The sequence below is a fragment of the Diospyros lotus genome, chromosome 3 (assembly GCF_014633365.1).
Source record: "Diospyros lotus cultivar Yz01 chromosome 3, ASM1463336v1, whole genome shotgun sequence".
Lineage (NCBI taxonomy): Eukaryota > Viridiplantae > Streptophyta > Magnoliopsida > Ericales > Ebenaceae > Diospyros > Diospyros lotus.
The window spans coordinates 26787262-26804197 of record NC_068340.1 but is presented as its reverse complement, the minus strand read 5'-3'; the positions used below and the strand labels follow the sequence as shown (position 1 = coordinate 26804197).

At 41.2% G+C, this 16936-nt stretch overlaps 1 protein-coding gene and 1 pseudogene across 1 annotated transcript; both read left to right on the top strand.

The window, feature by feature from the left end:
• The first annotated feature begins 360 nt into the window (after positions 1 to 360).
• Positions 361 to 6194, top strand: LOC127798251 (NAC domain-containing protein 40-like). Its single transcript, XM_052331694.1, has 4 exons — positions 361 to 777; positions 3817 to 4070; positions 4998 to 5294; positions 5493 to 6194. The coding sequence occupies exons 1-4, from the start codon at positions 585 to 587 to the stop codon at positions 5958 to 5960; spliced, it is 1212 nt and encodes a 403-aa protein (XP_052187654.1). The 5' UTR covers positions 361 to 584; the 3' UTR covers positions 5961 to 6194.
• Positions 6195 to 7433: 1239 nt separating this feature from the next.
• LOC127796902 (secoisolariciresinol dehydrogenase-like) lies at positions 7434 to 14229 on the top strand (annotated as a pseudogene).
• The last annotated feature ends 2707 nt before the right edge of the window (positions 14230 to 16936 follow it).

Here is a 16936-nt window from a genome sequence, read left to right as displayed (position 1 = left end):
TATATAAATTTTAAAAATAAAAAAAATTAAATTAATAATTTTTAATTCATTAAATTCAAACGTAAATAAGAGAGTAACGTTTTAAATTTAATCCTTATCTTTACAATCAGAATAAAATTAAAGTTTTAGCAGAATGGCGTGACATTTCATATCCAAATAATTAATGAGAAAGAGTTGGTAAATAAATAATAATGGTGTAAACGGATATGGCAGGGAAATTAAAAAAAAAAAAGTTGAAGGGGGAGTACCTGTCACAAAACAATGACACGTGGGCGGACGACGTGGCATCGCCAGCTGCGCTCTCGACCGTGGCGCACACACCAAGAAGAAGAAGCAGCAGCAGAAGCGGAGGAGAAATATAGTAACAGAAACAGAAGAGGAAGATACGGAGCCAAACCAAAGCGTAAAAGCATGGTCCAAGTGATTCCTCGGAAGTAAAAAGACCCAAGAAAGCCCGTTTGCGCCCCCACCACAACCAAAGAATAATAATTGCTTCAGCAGGAAATAGTTCTTCTTCCTTCAGCCTTCTGCTTCTGATTCTGATTCTGATTCTGTAACTTATATCCAAAGAGAGAGAGAAAGAGATGGGTGAAGGAAGTAGGAGAGAGATGGAGCTTTCGATAGAGACGTCGTCGATGTTCCCGGGGTTTCGATTCTCCCCCAACGACGAGGAACTCATATCCTTCTACCTCAGCAAGAAGCTCCAAGGTTGCGACGAATGCGTCGAAGTCATTGCCGAGGTCGACCTCTGTAAATACGATCCCTGGGATTTACCTGGTACCCTCCGTAATCACTGCCCTTATTCTTCTGCATTTGACTGCTTTAATCATTCAAACCAATCTCTTTATAGCTGGTACCTCATCAATCAGTTACATGGTGCTTCATTTGGTTTGTTCGATAGCTGTCTGGTCTATTGTTGGATCGATTTCGTAAACAGTTTAAGCTTCGAGTTTCCTAAGATGCAAGTTCTTCTTTGCACTTGTCGACGCCCCGCGTTTACATCAATACGATCAGGACGCATTTATGCTTTTCCTTTGACTGTTAGAGTCGAGCGTCTTTCTCTATATCTGGACCTTCTCTATTCCTTTTTCAGTTAGGGTGCGTTTGGACAGGGTCATTTGACCTTATCTGTCTTATTTGGGTACATAAGCATTTGGATTTGAGTCAAAAGTCAAAATTTACATTTAGACATTAACGAATGGAAGACTTTGAAATGCAAGTATTTTAAATTATAAACTTCACAAGACACCATTTGAAATTTCTCTATTCATGTTGCGTTTGGACAGGGTCATTTAACCCTATCATTTGAAATTCCAATTTCACTTTTGTTAAAAGCATATGGATTTGAGTCTAAATCCACAGTGGATTTGGACCTAAAGATGGAGGAATTTGAAATGACAAATTTCAAATGATATAATTTGAAATCTCTATTTTCAAATGCAACCTTGAAAAAACATGTATGTTATATAAGGTTTGAAAAACGGCCCATAAATGTAGATCCGCAGCACACAAGCTGCTCTTTTCTAAGAGTAGATATGCCTGCTTTTGCATTGGATTTGAATGACATTCTCCTCCCAACAAAATACAATGATCTCTTCGGAGGCTCTTGTGTAGTATGGCCTTTCTTATGAACTTCATTGTCTTGTATGTTCCCAAATGATTTACATAAAAAAAAATATGCATTGATGACTCTATTCGCAGCAATTAGATGATCTTTTGCTAAGGTAGTTGGGGAGAGAGAGAACAATGATCAGATTGATAGATGATCACTTTTCTCTCCTCCTGTCCCCTTTTGAAGTTTGAAGCACTAGCCATTATCATTTCTCTCCCTGCTCTATCTTATTAGTTAATATCTCCTCTATCATGTTTGTTTGAGTTTGGGAGAGTGATCAAGGAAAAATAGGGATTTCAATTCCAAAGACTAGGTCAATATAAATAACTGGAAAAAAAAATTCACGTCTAACAGTTCTTTCCGTTGCTTAGCTGCCACAGGATACTCCTTTTTTTTCTTTTTCCTGCTGGGATTCCTCAATTGTGTATACCACATATTTATTAGGGTCAAATATAGAATAGATAATCACACTTACCAAACAAACAGATAGAATAAATAGTTGTAACCCACAAAATGATCAAAATGAAAGACATACTGATTTAATGGGTCTGACCATAGTTGTTAAAATCAAGATTTTAAGTGGGATCGTAAAAGGGTCTATAAAATCGGATTGTAAAATTAAATCGTAAAACCTTACATTAAAAATACCCTTTAATTTATATAAATACATGTTTATAATGACATAATCCTTATTATAAATGATGTGCATGTACCTATTTCAAAATTACTTCATCTATCAATTTCAAAAATACTAAATAATATGAAATTTCTAAATATTAAATCCATCATGTATCATCAATTCATCATTCATCCATCCATAATCAAAATTCCAAACAACAAACATTACCATTATCATCAACAAACATTGTTCTTAAATATAAATAAAAATACTAAGTCATAAATTAGCATAAAAAAAAAACTTGTCTGTTTCTATACCTTACTTCCAAGTTTGCCTTTTATCTTATTCTTAAATTAGCATCAAAACTTGTGGGAGACTTAGAAAAACTTCGCCCCCAAAACGGCACCATTTTGGCACCCTTGCATTGGGAATTAATTCCAGCGTGCCACCAAGCCTTGAACCCGCAACCTGCTGCCCAAGACCCTTACCTCGCACGCGTGACCACCAAGCTGCAAGCCTCCTCACCTATATATGCACAAATATTAATTTTATACTAAGCGCAAGACTAGCTCGGTGAACTCGGACCGATTTTACATGTTTGACTCGCGAGTCGGGTCTGATTCTACCAAAACTCGATCTTACAAGCAAGTTGACTCGTTTTATGCTTGATGACTCGTAAACTCGTAAAATCACGAGTCAACTCGCGTCCACTGTCAAAAGAGGAGAAAAAAAATTCATTATGTGAATTGTGAAAAATAGGTTTATGCGAGGAGAAAAACTCTCAACCCAAGAACCCCATATATTCAATCTCATAACTACTCTGATAATTCTATGACACAATCCATACTCTGAAATCAATGAATAAATTAGTCAAAAATCCTAAGTAATCTATGAATATGTTTGGCATTTTGTACTATCTTTTAGATTGGGTTCAAAGGTGAATTCAAGACAAGCTCAATAATCTGACCTTTTCTCTTTCTTTTTTCTTTTATTTTTTACTATTTCTTTGTCACACATTTCTTCTTCTTCTTCTTCTTCTTCTTCTTCTGTGTGTTGGGGTGTGGAGAGGGGAGAATATTTTTGTTGGCCCAGTGTAGTTTCATTTTTATGACACACCAGCAGATCCCTATGTGTAACATAAGTTATAGAGGTTCTACTTTTCAGATGTCCATATTACAATTTCAGTCGATGACTTTATTCAAATATTTGACTTAGAATCATATGCTTTGTATATATTTGTTCAGGTGTCGTGCAGTTCCTGATACTTTTTCCTGAAGAAAAAAATGAGATATTTGTAGAAGTGCCTTGCGTGTTTGCTTGGTTGTAAGCTTTTGAATCCTGGTTGGGTGTAAGCTTTTGAATCCAAACCAATCAGGATTTCTGGACGCTATGCCTTATTGTTTTATGTGTATCAAGTGCCCCTTTGTTGGTATCTGTGATTTTTGGTTCACAGGCTTAAATGCATTTTCAGGGTGTTTTTTGAAGTAAAATTTTCTATGCTTCTGTTTAGCATAAAGATTAATTGGCAGTTCATTTACTAAAAAGAAATGAATAAATTTTATTTCTGATCTTTATGTTTTGCCAGCTAAAGCTGTCATTCAATCAGACAATGAGTGGTTCTTCTTTTCTCCTCGTGGAAGGAAGTACCCAAATGGAACTCAAAGTAAGAGGGCGACTGAATCTGGCTATTGGAAAGCTACGGGGAAAGAGCGAAATGTTAAGTCAGGGTCTAATGCGATTGGTACAAAGAGGACTCTGGTGTTCCATAAAGGTCGAGCACCAAAGGGGGAGAGGACAGAATGGATTATGCATGAACTCTGTATGAATGGAATGTCTCAGGTGAACAATGCTATACAGTTGACGATGTTAGTTATTTGGACTTGACTGATACTTTAAACTATCATGACCATATTGATTGTTAGGTCTGTCTTAACTTGAATGAGTATTTTTTGAAATGCCTGCTCACTTAGCAAAAAAAAAGCTCCCGGAAGAATATACTGTTATAGTTACATATTCACTCTTGTCCTATATCAACTTGAGCTTATTCTAGGTAATAGTAAGCTATCAAGTTTAGCCATTTCATAACCTTCCTCTGATAATTGATTTTTCTTTTTCATCTTTCTTATTTCTTTTTGAAGATGGTTGAAGTTTCCTCTTGGTGCTTTAATTTTTGTGATGTATCAATCATCAGCTAATCAGAATTGATGTTTATTTTTAGATTTTTGTTTATGGTATTTATTTCTGAAATAAGACGTCAAGAGTTTCACCATAAATATCTATCCCATCTGGATTGTATTCATAAGCTATTCCTGCTTGGTTATACCAGAGCAGGCTTCTTTGTGTGTTTTTGCTTTGTGAACTTTAAGTCAGTCCCAGATCTAGTAGCAGCCATAGTCGAAGGTTCCTGTACTGAAGATGCAGAGGAATGCATGCTTCAGAATTAGATGAAGAAGTTTGTCAAGGTTGTTGTCTATTTTATTTTTCATTTGTTGAGTATTAAGCGGAAAAATTATTTTTCCTGTGTTCAAATCATTTATGGTTTATTTGTTCTTCTTAGCCTCATCCATGTTGAATTCATATCTGGTTGCCATATTGATCTATCCGTTGTTTATCGTTCATTCACTTCCTGCAAATGTAATTCTGATGTCATCTTGTGATTTGTGAAGTTTGCTTTGTACATAATGGACCAGTCTGTTTCCCACTCACCATCAGTGCATTTCTTCCAAATAGTAACCAGAACTCTCCAATTATTTGAACCATCTGTAGGATTCTTTGGTTGTTTGCCGCCTACGGAAGAACTATGACTTTCGACTAAATGATGGACAGAGTTCTTCAAGCGGAAGGCAGTTACAGACTGAAGGTGATGGTAATGTTAATTCATTAGAAGCTGATGTAATTGAACAATCAGGCATACCTGAAGGAGCTAAAGCAGTTGAATCCTGCTCGAAGGAGGGTAGCAGCAGTTATACTTCCCACTCAGTTCAGGAGCAGACTGATTCCGGATATGAGTCTAATCAGAATTTGACACGTGAGTGTTCTGAGCCTGGTTCTTCTAGCTACCAGGTTGGTTTGTCTTTTCTGCTTCGGGTTGACAACTTTCATGTTACCAATACAGTTTTAAGGTCAAAAAATCCCAGAAACTTACTGTTAACCTAGTTTAAGGCACGTGGATTCCCAAATCTATGGTCTCTATTTTGCCTGAATGGACTTAGGGACGCTTGACCTCAAAATTTTACTTGGCTTTTGTCTGGATGTCTGCAGGTTGGCGATGAAGGATATTGTTATGATGATTTTGCTGATATAATGGAGGATGATATTGTCACCCTCGACGGATCTTTACTGGCTCCAACACCTAATCTCTTGCCAGCAGCGGCTGATAAAAAATCCGAGGATCAGAGGCCGCCTCAAGAGCATGTACAGGAAACTTCATTACACCTTGATCCTCTCCAGGGCGCAGCCAACCGAAGAATCAGGTTTAGGCGGCAAACACCGGAAACTGGCAATTTCGAGCCAGTGGAGGTCGACGCAAGCAATAGGCACTCGATCGAGGAACTCACGCGTCCCAGCCCAGAGCAGCCTCCAAAATGCATCCTGAGCTTAGTTTCAGACCGGGGAGTGAGTCGCAGCACGAGGTCTCTTGTCTTCATATTCCTGGGCTTGCTGCTGGTGTTTGTGTCTTTGCTGGAAGTACCATGGCAGCGCAAAGGGTTCAAATATCCTTCCTTATGAAAAGCAGGCAGTTTCGAAGTGGAGTGAGCATTGTTAATTTGCCCGGCTCATGATGTAGACTTGCAAGTGAAATTTGTGCGTAGATGGAGAAATTGCTGTCTGTTGTATAGGTAATATGTAGGTGTGCTATATATCTAGTGTGTTGATTTATGCTTTATATTATAGCTGATCCGTTTCTTCTTAGTTTCCTCCTGAATGTTTATCTAAAGTGATTGAATAAATAACAGGCATATATATTTGGGTATATTTATCCATGCTTTGTGCAATATTGTTCGGGAGCTCCATCAGATTACCTCAAGTGTTAAACGAATTGCAACGAGAGATTAGTGTAATTTTTAGGATATGAAGTGAAATTTTAGGAGTGTCAAGTATAACTGATTCTTAATTAATACATAACCCAAGCATTCTCTTTCATGCCAATGTACAAAGGACAGTCGATCCTCTTCTTGTCTTCCCTAATCCTAATCGTTTTCTAATTCCTAATCTAACAATTTAGTTTTTCTCTCTTTTTCTTCCAAAAAAAAAAAAATTAAGAAAGAACGACAAATTTCCTTTTGATTTCTATCACCTTCCGTCTCCTTACAAATCACCTAACACATGGATTTTGTCTGATCCTTATAAATAGACAGGATGGAAAACCATAAGCTCACAGCCATCGCCGTCGAAGACTTCCCTTCCCATGCTGTCACAGACGTGCACTCGACCGTAACTTGGGAGTAAGTATAATAATGGAATAGTTATAACTAATTAATTGATCACTAAGACAATTAGATCAGCTCCATTATAGAGAGAGAGAGATGAGAGTGATTTCTTTCTAGAAGAAATTTGTATGCTTTTTGGACGAATGGGTATGGCTTCCATCAAACGAAGAAACTTCTTCAGTCTACCATATTTTCTCTGAAATATCTTGTGGAGATCAAAGCCCCTTAGAAAATGGTCTTCCTTTTGTGTGTGTGTGTGTGTGTGTGTTTGGATAGCTTGTTCAGCATCACTAGCCACTTAAAGTCAAGGGGATAATGACTTGGAAATAAGTGTAGCCTTTGATAATACCCTCTTAGAATTATCAAGAACAAGAAAAAGGTTGGATGCTTTTCGGATATGTAGAAACCTTTTCATTGTTATTTTTGGTTTGTTGTAACAAAAACCAAGAATAATTTAGAGAACTTTATGCACTCAAATTGAAGTAGTCCCAAGTTAGGGGAATATATATAGGGAAACAGTTTAAGCTTACTTTCTAGAAATGGGTGTATTTATAAAATTATGTTTCTCGGGAGAGTTTTAAGAAACCATTTGACAAGCTAAAGCAGAAACTTGCTATTCCACTGCATATTATCATGCTTGTATCATTCGATATGTACTTTGGCCGATGCTGTAATGTTTTGATGCTCTGAGAATGCTCAAGTTCACTGGAACAATCAATGCTTGTCTGAGACCTCTGGTGGTGTTCTAAGCAGCTCAGAAAGTCTCTAAACCATGGAAAGTTTCACGGTTCTCTCAGCGGCTGCCAGGAGGTAATCAAACCCCTCCCCCATCGTCTGTATTTCATTAAAACATATGGCAAAACCATTTACAAGTTATTGCTCGAAGTTTCTGAATTTGCTTTCAAAATTACAAGAATGATTTCCAAATTGCTACCCTTAGAATGTGTGTAGCAATATATGTATTTAAGATGCCTAATTGGTCATGTCTGATGCCTTCAACGACAGATTGGAAGGGAAGGTGGCACTGATAATTAATAGGCGGTGCTGGTGGAATTGGATCTTGTACAGTCGAACTATTCTATCAACACGGGGCGAAAGTCCTCGTTGCCGATACACAAGACAAGCAGGGCGAGTTGCCATGCAAGGACATTGTGATGGATGCCCTAGTTCCCGGAAGGTTGATTTCTGCCTAATTATCACAGGACAGAGGAAAGAAATCGAAAGTGTGAAGAACACTTTGGCAATTTCGTTTTTGGATTGATCAAAAGTTTTTTAAATGAAGGCAGATCAAAGCCTTTTATAATAGGCTGTCTTTGACTCTCTAAATGCTAAGTACATGAATGCTAAGAATGTAACTTAAGCATCTACATGAATGCTAGCAATAATGCAATACATCAATGCTGGAAATAAAGAGAACAATTAAAGGAAACAATTATGTATCTAATAAAGGAGTCAGATCAAGTGAACTGACTTGGCTCTTGGTCTCCATCCGATGGACTGGACGAAATGGGCTAATGGCCTGCTGGACTGGGCTTGTGATGGGCTAGGTCTGGTGGGCTTCATCTTGCTGGGTTAGGTTGGCCCTGAGTGGCTACATTGTGGGTTGAGTCTGCAGGCTAATGTTGGGCTGAGGCCCTAGATGGCTCATGTTGGCTTGGCTGGTCCACTGGTTGGCAGGCTGGGGCTTCACTTGGCGCAACATGCTTGTCACTGCTATCGGATTGCCTTGAACTCTCGCTAGTTGCGCCAACTCTCGTGCTGTTGTCCGAGCCGGGTGCGGTCTGAACCTCAAGGGCAGAGACTTGAGATCCTAACATTCCCCACCCCTTCGGAAGCATCTTGTCCTCAAGATATAGATGCGGAAACTGGTAGGCCAGGTACTCGGTTGACTCCCAAGTTGCTTCCTCTGGTGACATGTTCTCCCATTAAACCAATGCCTCGGGTGTCTTATTGCGGTTCTTCTTGACCACACGGTAGTCTAGGACCCGCAAGGGTTGGACTAGCAGTGTAGTGTCTTCATTGAGCTCAGGTAAGTCATGCACAACATTGGTTAAGTGACCTACTTTGCGTTTCAATTGGGAAACGTGAAATACTGGATGGACTCGAGTATCAGCTACCAAGTCCAGCTTGTATGCAACCTGCCCAATCTTCTTCAAAATCTTGTAAGGCCCGTAACAACGATAACCAAGCTTTATCTTGGCTACAAGTGTGACGCTCTTCTGCCTTCGTGGTCGCAGCCTCACATAGACCGGGTCTCCTTCTTGGAATTGTCGGTCTTGTCACCCCTGATCATAGTAATTCTTCATTCGGGTCTGCGCCTTAGACAAGTTTGCTTTCAACTCTTCTAGCAGCTCATTTCAATCAATTAGCTCTCGGTCCACAGTGTCCATCTTGGCAAACTGCGTGTAAGACACTAATGTATGTGGTGCTCGCCCATACAATGCCTCAAACGGGTGGTGCTCACCCATACACTGCCTCAAACGGGTTACGCCCCAAAGACTGATGGTAAGAGGTGTTATACAAATATTCTGCCCATGCGATTCGATCGGCCCATGTGTGCGGGTTGCTTTGTGAAAACCACCGCAAGTATTGCTCCAAAGTTCTGTTGGTTACCTCCGTTTGACCATCGGTTTGTGGGTGATAGGAAAAGCTCGCTGATAATTCAGTTCCCATGGTCTTAAAGAGCTCCTTCCAGAAATGGCTGGTTAAAATTCTGTCCCTGTCTGTCACGATGGTCCGAGGTAGGCCGTGCAAGCGGACCACTGTTTGCGTGAATACTCTTGCAACAGACTGTGCAGTGAAAGGGTGCACAAGGGGTATAAAGTGGGCATACTTGCTAAGTCTGTCTACCACGACAAGTATAGATGAGTACCCTTGTGACTTTGGTAGGCCCTCCACAAAGTCCATGCTCAAGTCTTTCCAAATCTGCTCTGGCATGGGCAACAGCTGCAATAGGCCACTGGGCTGAGTTGAGTCACTCTTGGCGCGTTGGCAAGTGTCACACTCCATCACATGTTTGGTAACCTGTTGCTTCATGCCTTCCCAATGGAAAAGTCGGTTGAGTCGCTGCCAAGTGCGGTATACTCCGAAATGTCCTATTTCCCTTGAATTATGGAAGTGCCGCACGAGGGTGGTGCGCAGATCATCAGCATCTGGCACGTAAGCTTTGCCTCGGTACAATAGTAGCCCGTTGCGGTACTTGTAGTCGCTGACAGTCTCACTATCCGTACTGGCCTCAATCAAATCCTGACTACACTGGTCAGTGGCTAATGCATCTCTGATCTGTTGCCAAATTTCCCAATTTGGCCCTGTGATAGGCAGTAGCTGAGGGCTATCATCTCGTTTAGACAAGGCATCAGCAACCTTGTTCTGCGCCCTTAGTCAGTAAACAATTTCATAATCGTACCCCGTCAGCTTTGCCACCCATTTCTGCTGGTCTGGGGTCACTATGCGCTGCTCCAATAGATGCCTTAAAGGTTGCTGGTCGGTCACAATTTTGAATCGTTTCCCCAACAAGTAGGGTCTTCATACCCTCACTGCCTCAATAACTGCCAACATCTCCTTGGCGTAGGCGGACCATGTGGCTTTGGCGGGGCCAAGCGCTTTGCTGAGGAAGGCTACTGGTCGGCCTTGCTGCACTAATACTGCGCCAATGCCAATGTTGCTAGCATCAGTATGTACCTCGAACTGTTGTGAGAAATCTGGCATAGCCAAGACAGGAGTGCACGTCATGGCTTGCTTCAATGTGGCAAAGGTGTGGTTAGCATCGTCTGTCCATCGGAACTTATCTTTCTTCAATAGCTGCGTCAATGGCCTAGCAATGGCCCTATAATGCTGCACAAACTTCCTGTAGTAGCCTGTAAGGCCCAAAAATCCTCGCAGTTGGGAAACATTCTTTGGCTTCGGCTAAGATTAAATGGCTGTGATCTTGTGTGGCTCTACCTTGACGCCTTCAGGGCAGATCTTGTGACCCAAGTACTCCAACTCTGTTTGCCCAAAAGCACACTTGGACAGCTAAATGCAGAAACTTTCTCTGGCCAGTATGCTCAAGACTTGCTCCAAGTGCTGCAAATGCTGGTCCCTATTCTTCGAATAAACCAGGATGTCATCGAAAAATACTAACATAAACCTACGTAACATTTGCTGGAAGATATGATTCATGGCAGCCTGAAAAGTGGATGGTTCGTTGCACAGGCCAAATGGCATGACCATGTACTCGTAATGCCCATGATGCGTGCGAAATGCCATCTTGTGTATGTCTCCTGGGTGCATCCTGATTTGATGATAGCTTGCCCCCAAGTCTAACTTGGTAAAAATTGTGGATCCTGCTAGCTTATCTAGCATGTCATCAATGACTGGTATTGAAAATCTGTCTTTAACTGTGGCTTTGTTGAGTGCTCGGTAATCTGTATAGAAGAGCCATGTCCCATCTTTCTTCTTGACTAGCAAAACTGGTGATGAGAAAGGGTTGGTACTAGGCCGTATTAGATTTTTCTGTAGCATCTCCTTGACTTGCTTCTTAATTTCTGCTTTTTGATGATGGGCATAATGGTAGGGAGCAACGTTGATGGGTTGCTCATCCAATAGTGGGATGCGGTGGTCGAAAGGCTAGCTTGGTGGTAGGTTTGTGGGCTCCTGCACCATTGTGGGAAATTTGGCCAAGACCACCTAAATATCTGTGGACAGCTGCGGTACATCAGTGGATTGGAAATTGTCGGATGCGCGTGGCTGTGATGCTATTTGTATGGCATAGCACTCACTGCCAGCCCTAATCAGTTTATGCACCACATTCACCTCTGCTGCCCTAGCAATGCCCTGCTGCATGGATAGGCGAACCTGTCGGCCCCCTAAAGTGAACTCCATGGCCATCTGCTTGTAATCAAAGACAACTTTGCCCAGTTGGGCCAACCACTGCACACCCAGCACTATGTCTACTCCGGCCAAAGGTATGACCTATAAATCTACAATAACATAGATGTGCTGGATTTTAAGACTTACTGCCTTGCACTGTTGTGTGCATGCTAGGCGCTCCCCGTTAGCAACTCGCACCTCAAATGGCTCAATGATGGTAGTTGGAATCTGTAGCTTGTGGGCAACTTTGGTGCTGATGAAGTTGTGGGTCGAGCCGTTGTCGATCAGTAGGCTGGCAACTTTGCCCTTGAGCATTGCTGTCACCCGCATAGTTTGTGGCCCCTCGGATCCTGCCAGCGCATGAAGGGACACCTTTGGAAGATCCTCAGCCTCCACCCCACTGTTGGCTGCAGGCATGTCAAAAGGCATATGTGGGTCTGACTCTTTGTCTTCTTCCTTCTCTAGTGGCTCTCTTACTTCAATCAGAAAAGACTGGGCCACCTTGCACTTGTGGCCTGGGGTGAATTTCTCATTGCAGTTAAAACAGAGGCCTTGCTCACGCCTCTTCTGCATCTCGGCCTATGATAGGCGCTTAATGCCTGGTGGTATGCGCTTGTTGGTTGCGGGTTGTGGCACAAGCGGTGGCTTGGGCTTGGGTGCCCTAAAACTGGATCCGGCCATGGCTGGCCCTTTGTATGCCATTGCCTTGCGCGTGGCGCGCAATTGATCATCTTTCAGCTGAGCAATATCAATTGCCTGGCGCATAGTGGTGGGTCGGTGAAGCTTGACTTCTGCAGCGATGTCTAGAAATAGACCCCCAATGAATGCCCCAATCAAGGCCTTCTCTGGCCAATCATCGACTTGTGTGGCCACCTTTTCGAGTTCCTGCTGGTAGTCCCTCAAGGATCCTGTCTAACGTATCTTTGACAGGACTTCATCATAATCCACAAAACCTGTAGGGCCAAAACGAGTCCGTACCTCCTGTTCGAAATCCTTCCAACGGATGCTCTTGCCTTGGTTTTCATAAGTGCGTGACAGCCACTGCCACCAATGACTTGCCTCGCCCTTAAGGTAATAGGCGGCATACTCCATCTTTTCCTTACTGCTCATGTCTTGTGACTTGAAAAATAAATTGGCCCGGTTGAGCCAAGAGATAGGATCCTCACCCGAAAATGTGGAAAATTATAGGCGCGGTTTAAAGGCTGGCTGGTTGGTGCTTGTGGGATTCTAATTGCTGCCTCGTCCGTCTGTCTCGAATTCACCACCAGAGCCCGAATCAGATCTTTGGCTGGCTGATGCAGTAGATCACCGCCTGTGGGAAGATGAGCGGCTACTGTTGTGCCTTGGCGCCTGTTGTTGTTGTTGCTCCATTCGTGAGAATTTTTCATCCATAGTGTTGGCCATGTTCTCCAAATTCTCTATGCGATCCTTGTGCGTCTGTCCTTCCGCCATTGTTGGATGACCGTTGGATAGACAACTTCTGAGAATGTCTTATAAGCACCAAGCTTCGAAAAGAGACTGTGGGCAGACTCTCAACGAGAACAACAATGATGGATGCCCTAGTTCCCGGAAGGTTGATTTCTGCCTAACTATCACAGGATAGAGGAAAGAAATCGAAAGTGTGAAGAACATTTTGGCAATTTCATTTTTGAATTGATCAAAAGTTTTTTAAATGAAGGCAGATCAAAGCCTTTTATAATAGGCTGTCCCTGATCCTTTAGATGCTAAGTACATGAATGCTGAGAATGTAACTTAAGCATCTACATGAATGTTAGCAATAATGCAATACATCAATGCTGGAAATAAAGAGAACAATTAAAGGAAACATTTATGTATCTAATAAAGGAGTCAGATCAAGTGAACTGACTTGGCTCTTGGTCTCCATCTGATGGGCTGGACGAAATGGGCTGATGGGCTTGCTGGACTGGGCCTGTGATGGGCCAAGTCTGGTGGGCTTCATCCTGCTGGGTTGGGCTGGCCCTGAGTAGCTGCATTATGGGTTGAGTCTGCAGGCTAATGTTGGGCTAAGGCCCCAGATGGCTCATGTTGGCTTGGCTGGTCCACTGGTTGGTAGGCTGGGGCCTCATTTGGCGCATCATGCTTGTCACTGCTATCGGGTTGCCTTGAACTCTCGCTAGTTGCGCCAACTCCCGTGCTGTTGTCCGAGCCGGGTGCAGCTTGAACCTCAAGGGCAGAGACTTGAGATCCTAACACATTGGCCCGGCTTACGCTTCTTTCATCCACCGCGATGTCATGAGCGAGACGGATGTCCAAAATGCCATTGACAAGGCTGTTGTGGTGGAAGCTGGACATAATGTTCAACAATGCAGGCATCATTGACACCAGAAAGCCGGACAATCTTGGACAACGCCAAAGCACAGTTCGAGAAGGCTACTGGCGTTAATCTGACCGGCACTTTTCTGGGCACGAAACGCTCAGAGTGATGGAACCGGCTAGGAAGGGCAGCATAATCAACTCGGCCAACATTTGTGCAATGACTACAAGCGTTTGCAGCCATGCCTATACTAGTTCCAAGCATGCAGTGCTGGGACTCAAGGGGAACACTGCCGTGAAGCTGGGAAAGTTTGGCATTTCGGGTGAACTATGTGTCGCCTTATGTAGTTGTGACATCGATATCGAGGAAGTTTTTCGGATTGAAGGATGAGGATCCAGCTAGTGATGTCTATTCCGAGTGCGATTTTGTTCACCCCCATTAACGGGGGTGATCATCACCCTCACTGCTTTTGTGAGGGTGAAAAATAACGGAACAACAATCAAATATTACACCCATGTCGTTCCGTTATTTTTCACCCTCACAAAAGCAGTGAGGGTGATGGTCACCCCCGTTAGAGGGGGTGAACAAAATCGCACTCGTCTATTCCAACCTTCATGGGGAAACTCTCGAGGGATAGGATGTGACTCGGGCTGTGCTGTACTTGGCAAGTGATGATTCTAAGTACGTGAGTGGGCATAATTTTGTGGTTGATGGAGGGTTTTACCTCTGAGAAATATGGTTTTAGAATTTTCAAAAGACTTTGTGTTCTCGAATTGAATGGAATGTATGTTAGAACGGGAGGTGCTCTGGAACACACCAAGAGGGGGGGTGAATTGGATATTTTAAAAATCTTGATAGAACTTGAAAACTTTTTGACCCAATTGAGGTTTTAGTGATTTAAAACATAGAACATATAAAATGACAAATGTAAAGCAAGAAGAATAAATGAGACAAATGATTTATAGTGGTTCGGCTTAAACCAAGTCTAATCCACTACCTTAGCTCCCACTAAGGATTTTAAACTAATTTACTAAAACCTTCTACTTACACAAGTAGACCCTCTAGCTACACAAGCTAAGAAATACAACCTCCTACTTAAACCAAGTAGGCCCTCTAGCTACACAAGGTAGGAAAAATAAGAAGTATACAATTGGAGAGAATCTAAGAGATAAATCTCTTAGTTACAATGTCTCTCAAAAATGATATAAGGCTTAAAATGAATAATTACAAGTGAAGATCAAAGCCTTGAAGAGAGAAAATTAAAGCACAGTCAATATAAATACAAATGTGTATACGATGTAAGCTCAAATAAATTCCTTTCCATCCATTAGTCTTCTCTTGATCATCCATGACTTGTATTTATAGGCTTCCCAAAAGATTGAAGAGAAATGTAACCGTTTGTGACCGTTGAAGTTGAAAAACTAGCTGTTGGAAGCTTTCTGTAAAAAATATAGTCGACAGAAGAAAATGCATAGTTGACTATTTTTACAAATAAAACAAGACATAGTCGACAAACAAAAAGGCATAGTCGATTATCTTCTAACACAAAAATTCCATAGTCGACAGATACATATACACAGTCGACTATTGCAAAAATGTGAAGAGAATTTTGAATTTTATGAATAAAAATAGTCGACAGATGAAAAGCCACAGTCGACTATCCTTACTTGATAGTCGACAGATGAAAAAATAGTCGACAGAAGCCTTAAATAGTCGACAGATCAAATCAGCATAGTCGATTATTCTTATGCATAGTCGACTATCCTTAACAGCATAGTCGACTATTTTTAGGCATAGTCAACAGAATGAACCACATAGTCGACTATCCATTTTGAAAAAATGAAAATTTGACAAATCCTCATTTCGATTCTTTTGAAAGCAAGTTGAGATTATTAAAAACATATTTATTTTGAATCTAAATACACTCAACCACACTTCAACATTTCTCCTATATAAATTTTCATAACTTTGCTCAAGGAGATTTAAAGATTGATTTTCTCATTCATATAGATTGATTAAAAAAACTTTGTCCATATATATTTACTTACTCATAAAGATTTAGAGATTGATTTTCATATAGTCATTATCAAAACCATTATTTTATTTTTCAAGAGTAAAATATCAATTAAGTGTGATAATTTTGAGGGTGAGCTTTGCTTGCAATAATGGTAAGAATCTCATAAATTAAGCTTGGAGATTTATCCTTTGTTTTAAAAATTTACTAGTATCTCTATTGTTGTCAAAAATCAAAGTAAAACAACTATTTTGTCCATGTAATAATATTCTTCTCTCTCATCTCTTTGTTTCTTTCTCCATTATTTTTTAGAAGTTAAAAAAAAATTATTAATAATTGTTACCTTGTGAAACCCAATGGGGTTTTGGAAATGAACCCCAAAGATTGTTAAGATGGAAAATACTATTTTACCTGAATGAGCATGACTGAGAGGATGATCGAAGACGTCAAATGACAAAAATGTCCTCACCCAATTTGCATATTCACCACCTCTACCCTTGGTCGTCTCTTATATCTTCTACCATGGTTGTCCCCAGCAACCTCCGCCTCGCCTCATTGTCACTCCTCATTGCCTTGTTGACTGCTGATACATCATCTCGTCGTCTTGCTGTAGCACCTCACGCGACTACCGCTTCATCAGGTCATTGCCCCGCTGCACCTCCTCGCGCAATTGCCGCTACATTCTGTCGTTGCCTCACTGCAACGTCTTGCGTCGACTATCGCTGCACCATCTGGTCACCTTGTCATTGCTATCTCTGTCGGGCTTTTCTCGTCCGCAACAACTTGATGATCGACGATGAAGTTTGATTTGGTCATCGAACTTGTCATCCCGTTGATACAATACAAGTAGCATGATCATGCTAAGATAAAATGGCCGAAAAAAGGGAGACAAAAGAAGGAGATATATAGCTAAAGGAACAAAAAAAGAAAAGAAAGAAATGGTTAGGTTATTGAAAAAATAAAGAGACAACCAGAGGGGGGAGAAAGGAAAAATTCAATATTAATGCTTGAAAAATGGATTTGCTACTATTAGAAAATGAGATATTCATAGAGAAAGATGGAAGCGAGAGAGGGAGAAATAAAAGAAAATGATATTTTTGGTATTTTAAAACATATTAATAATAATTTATAAATG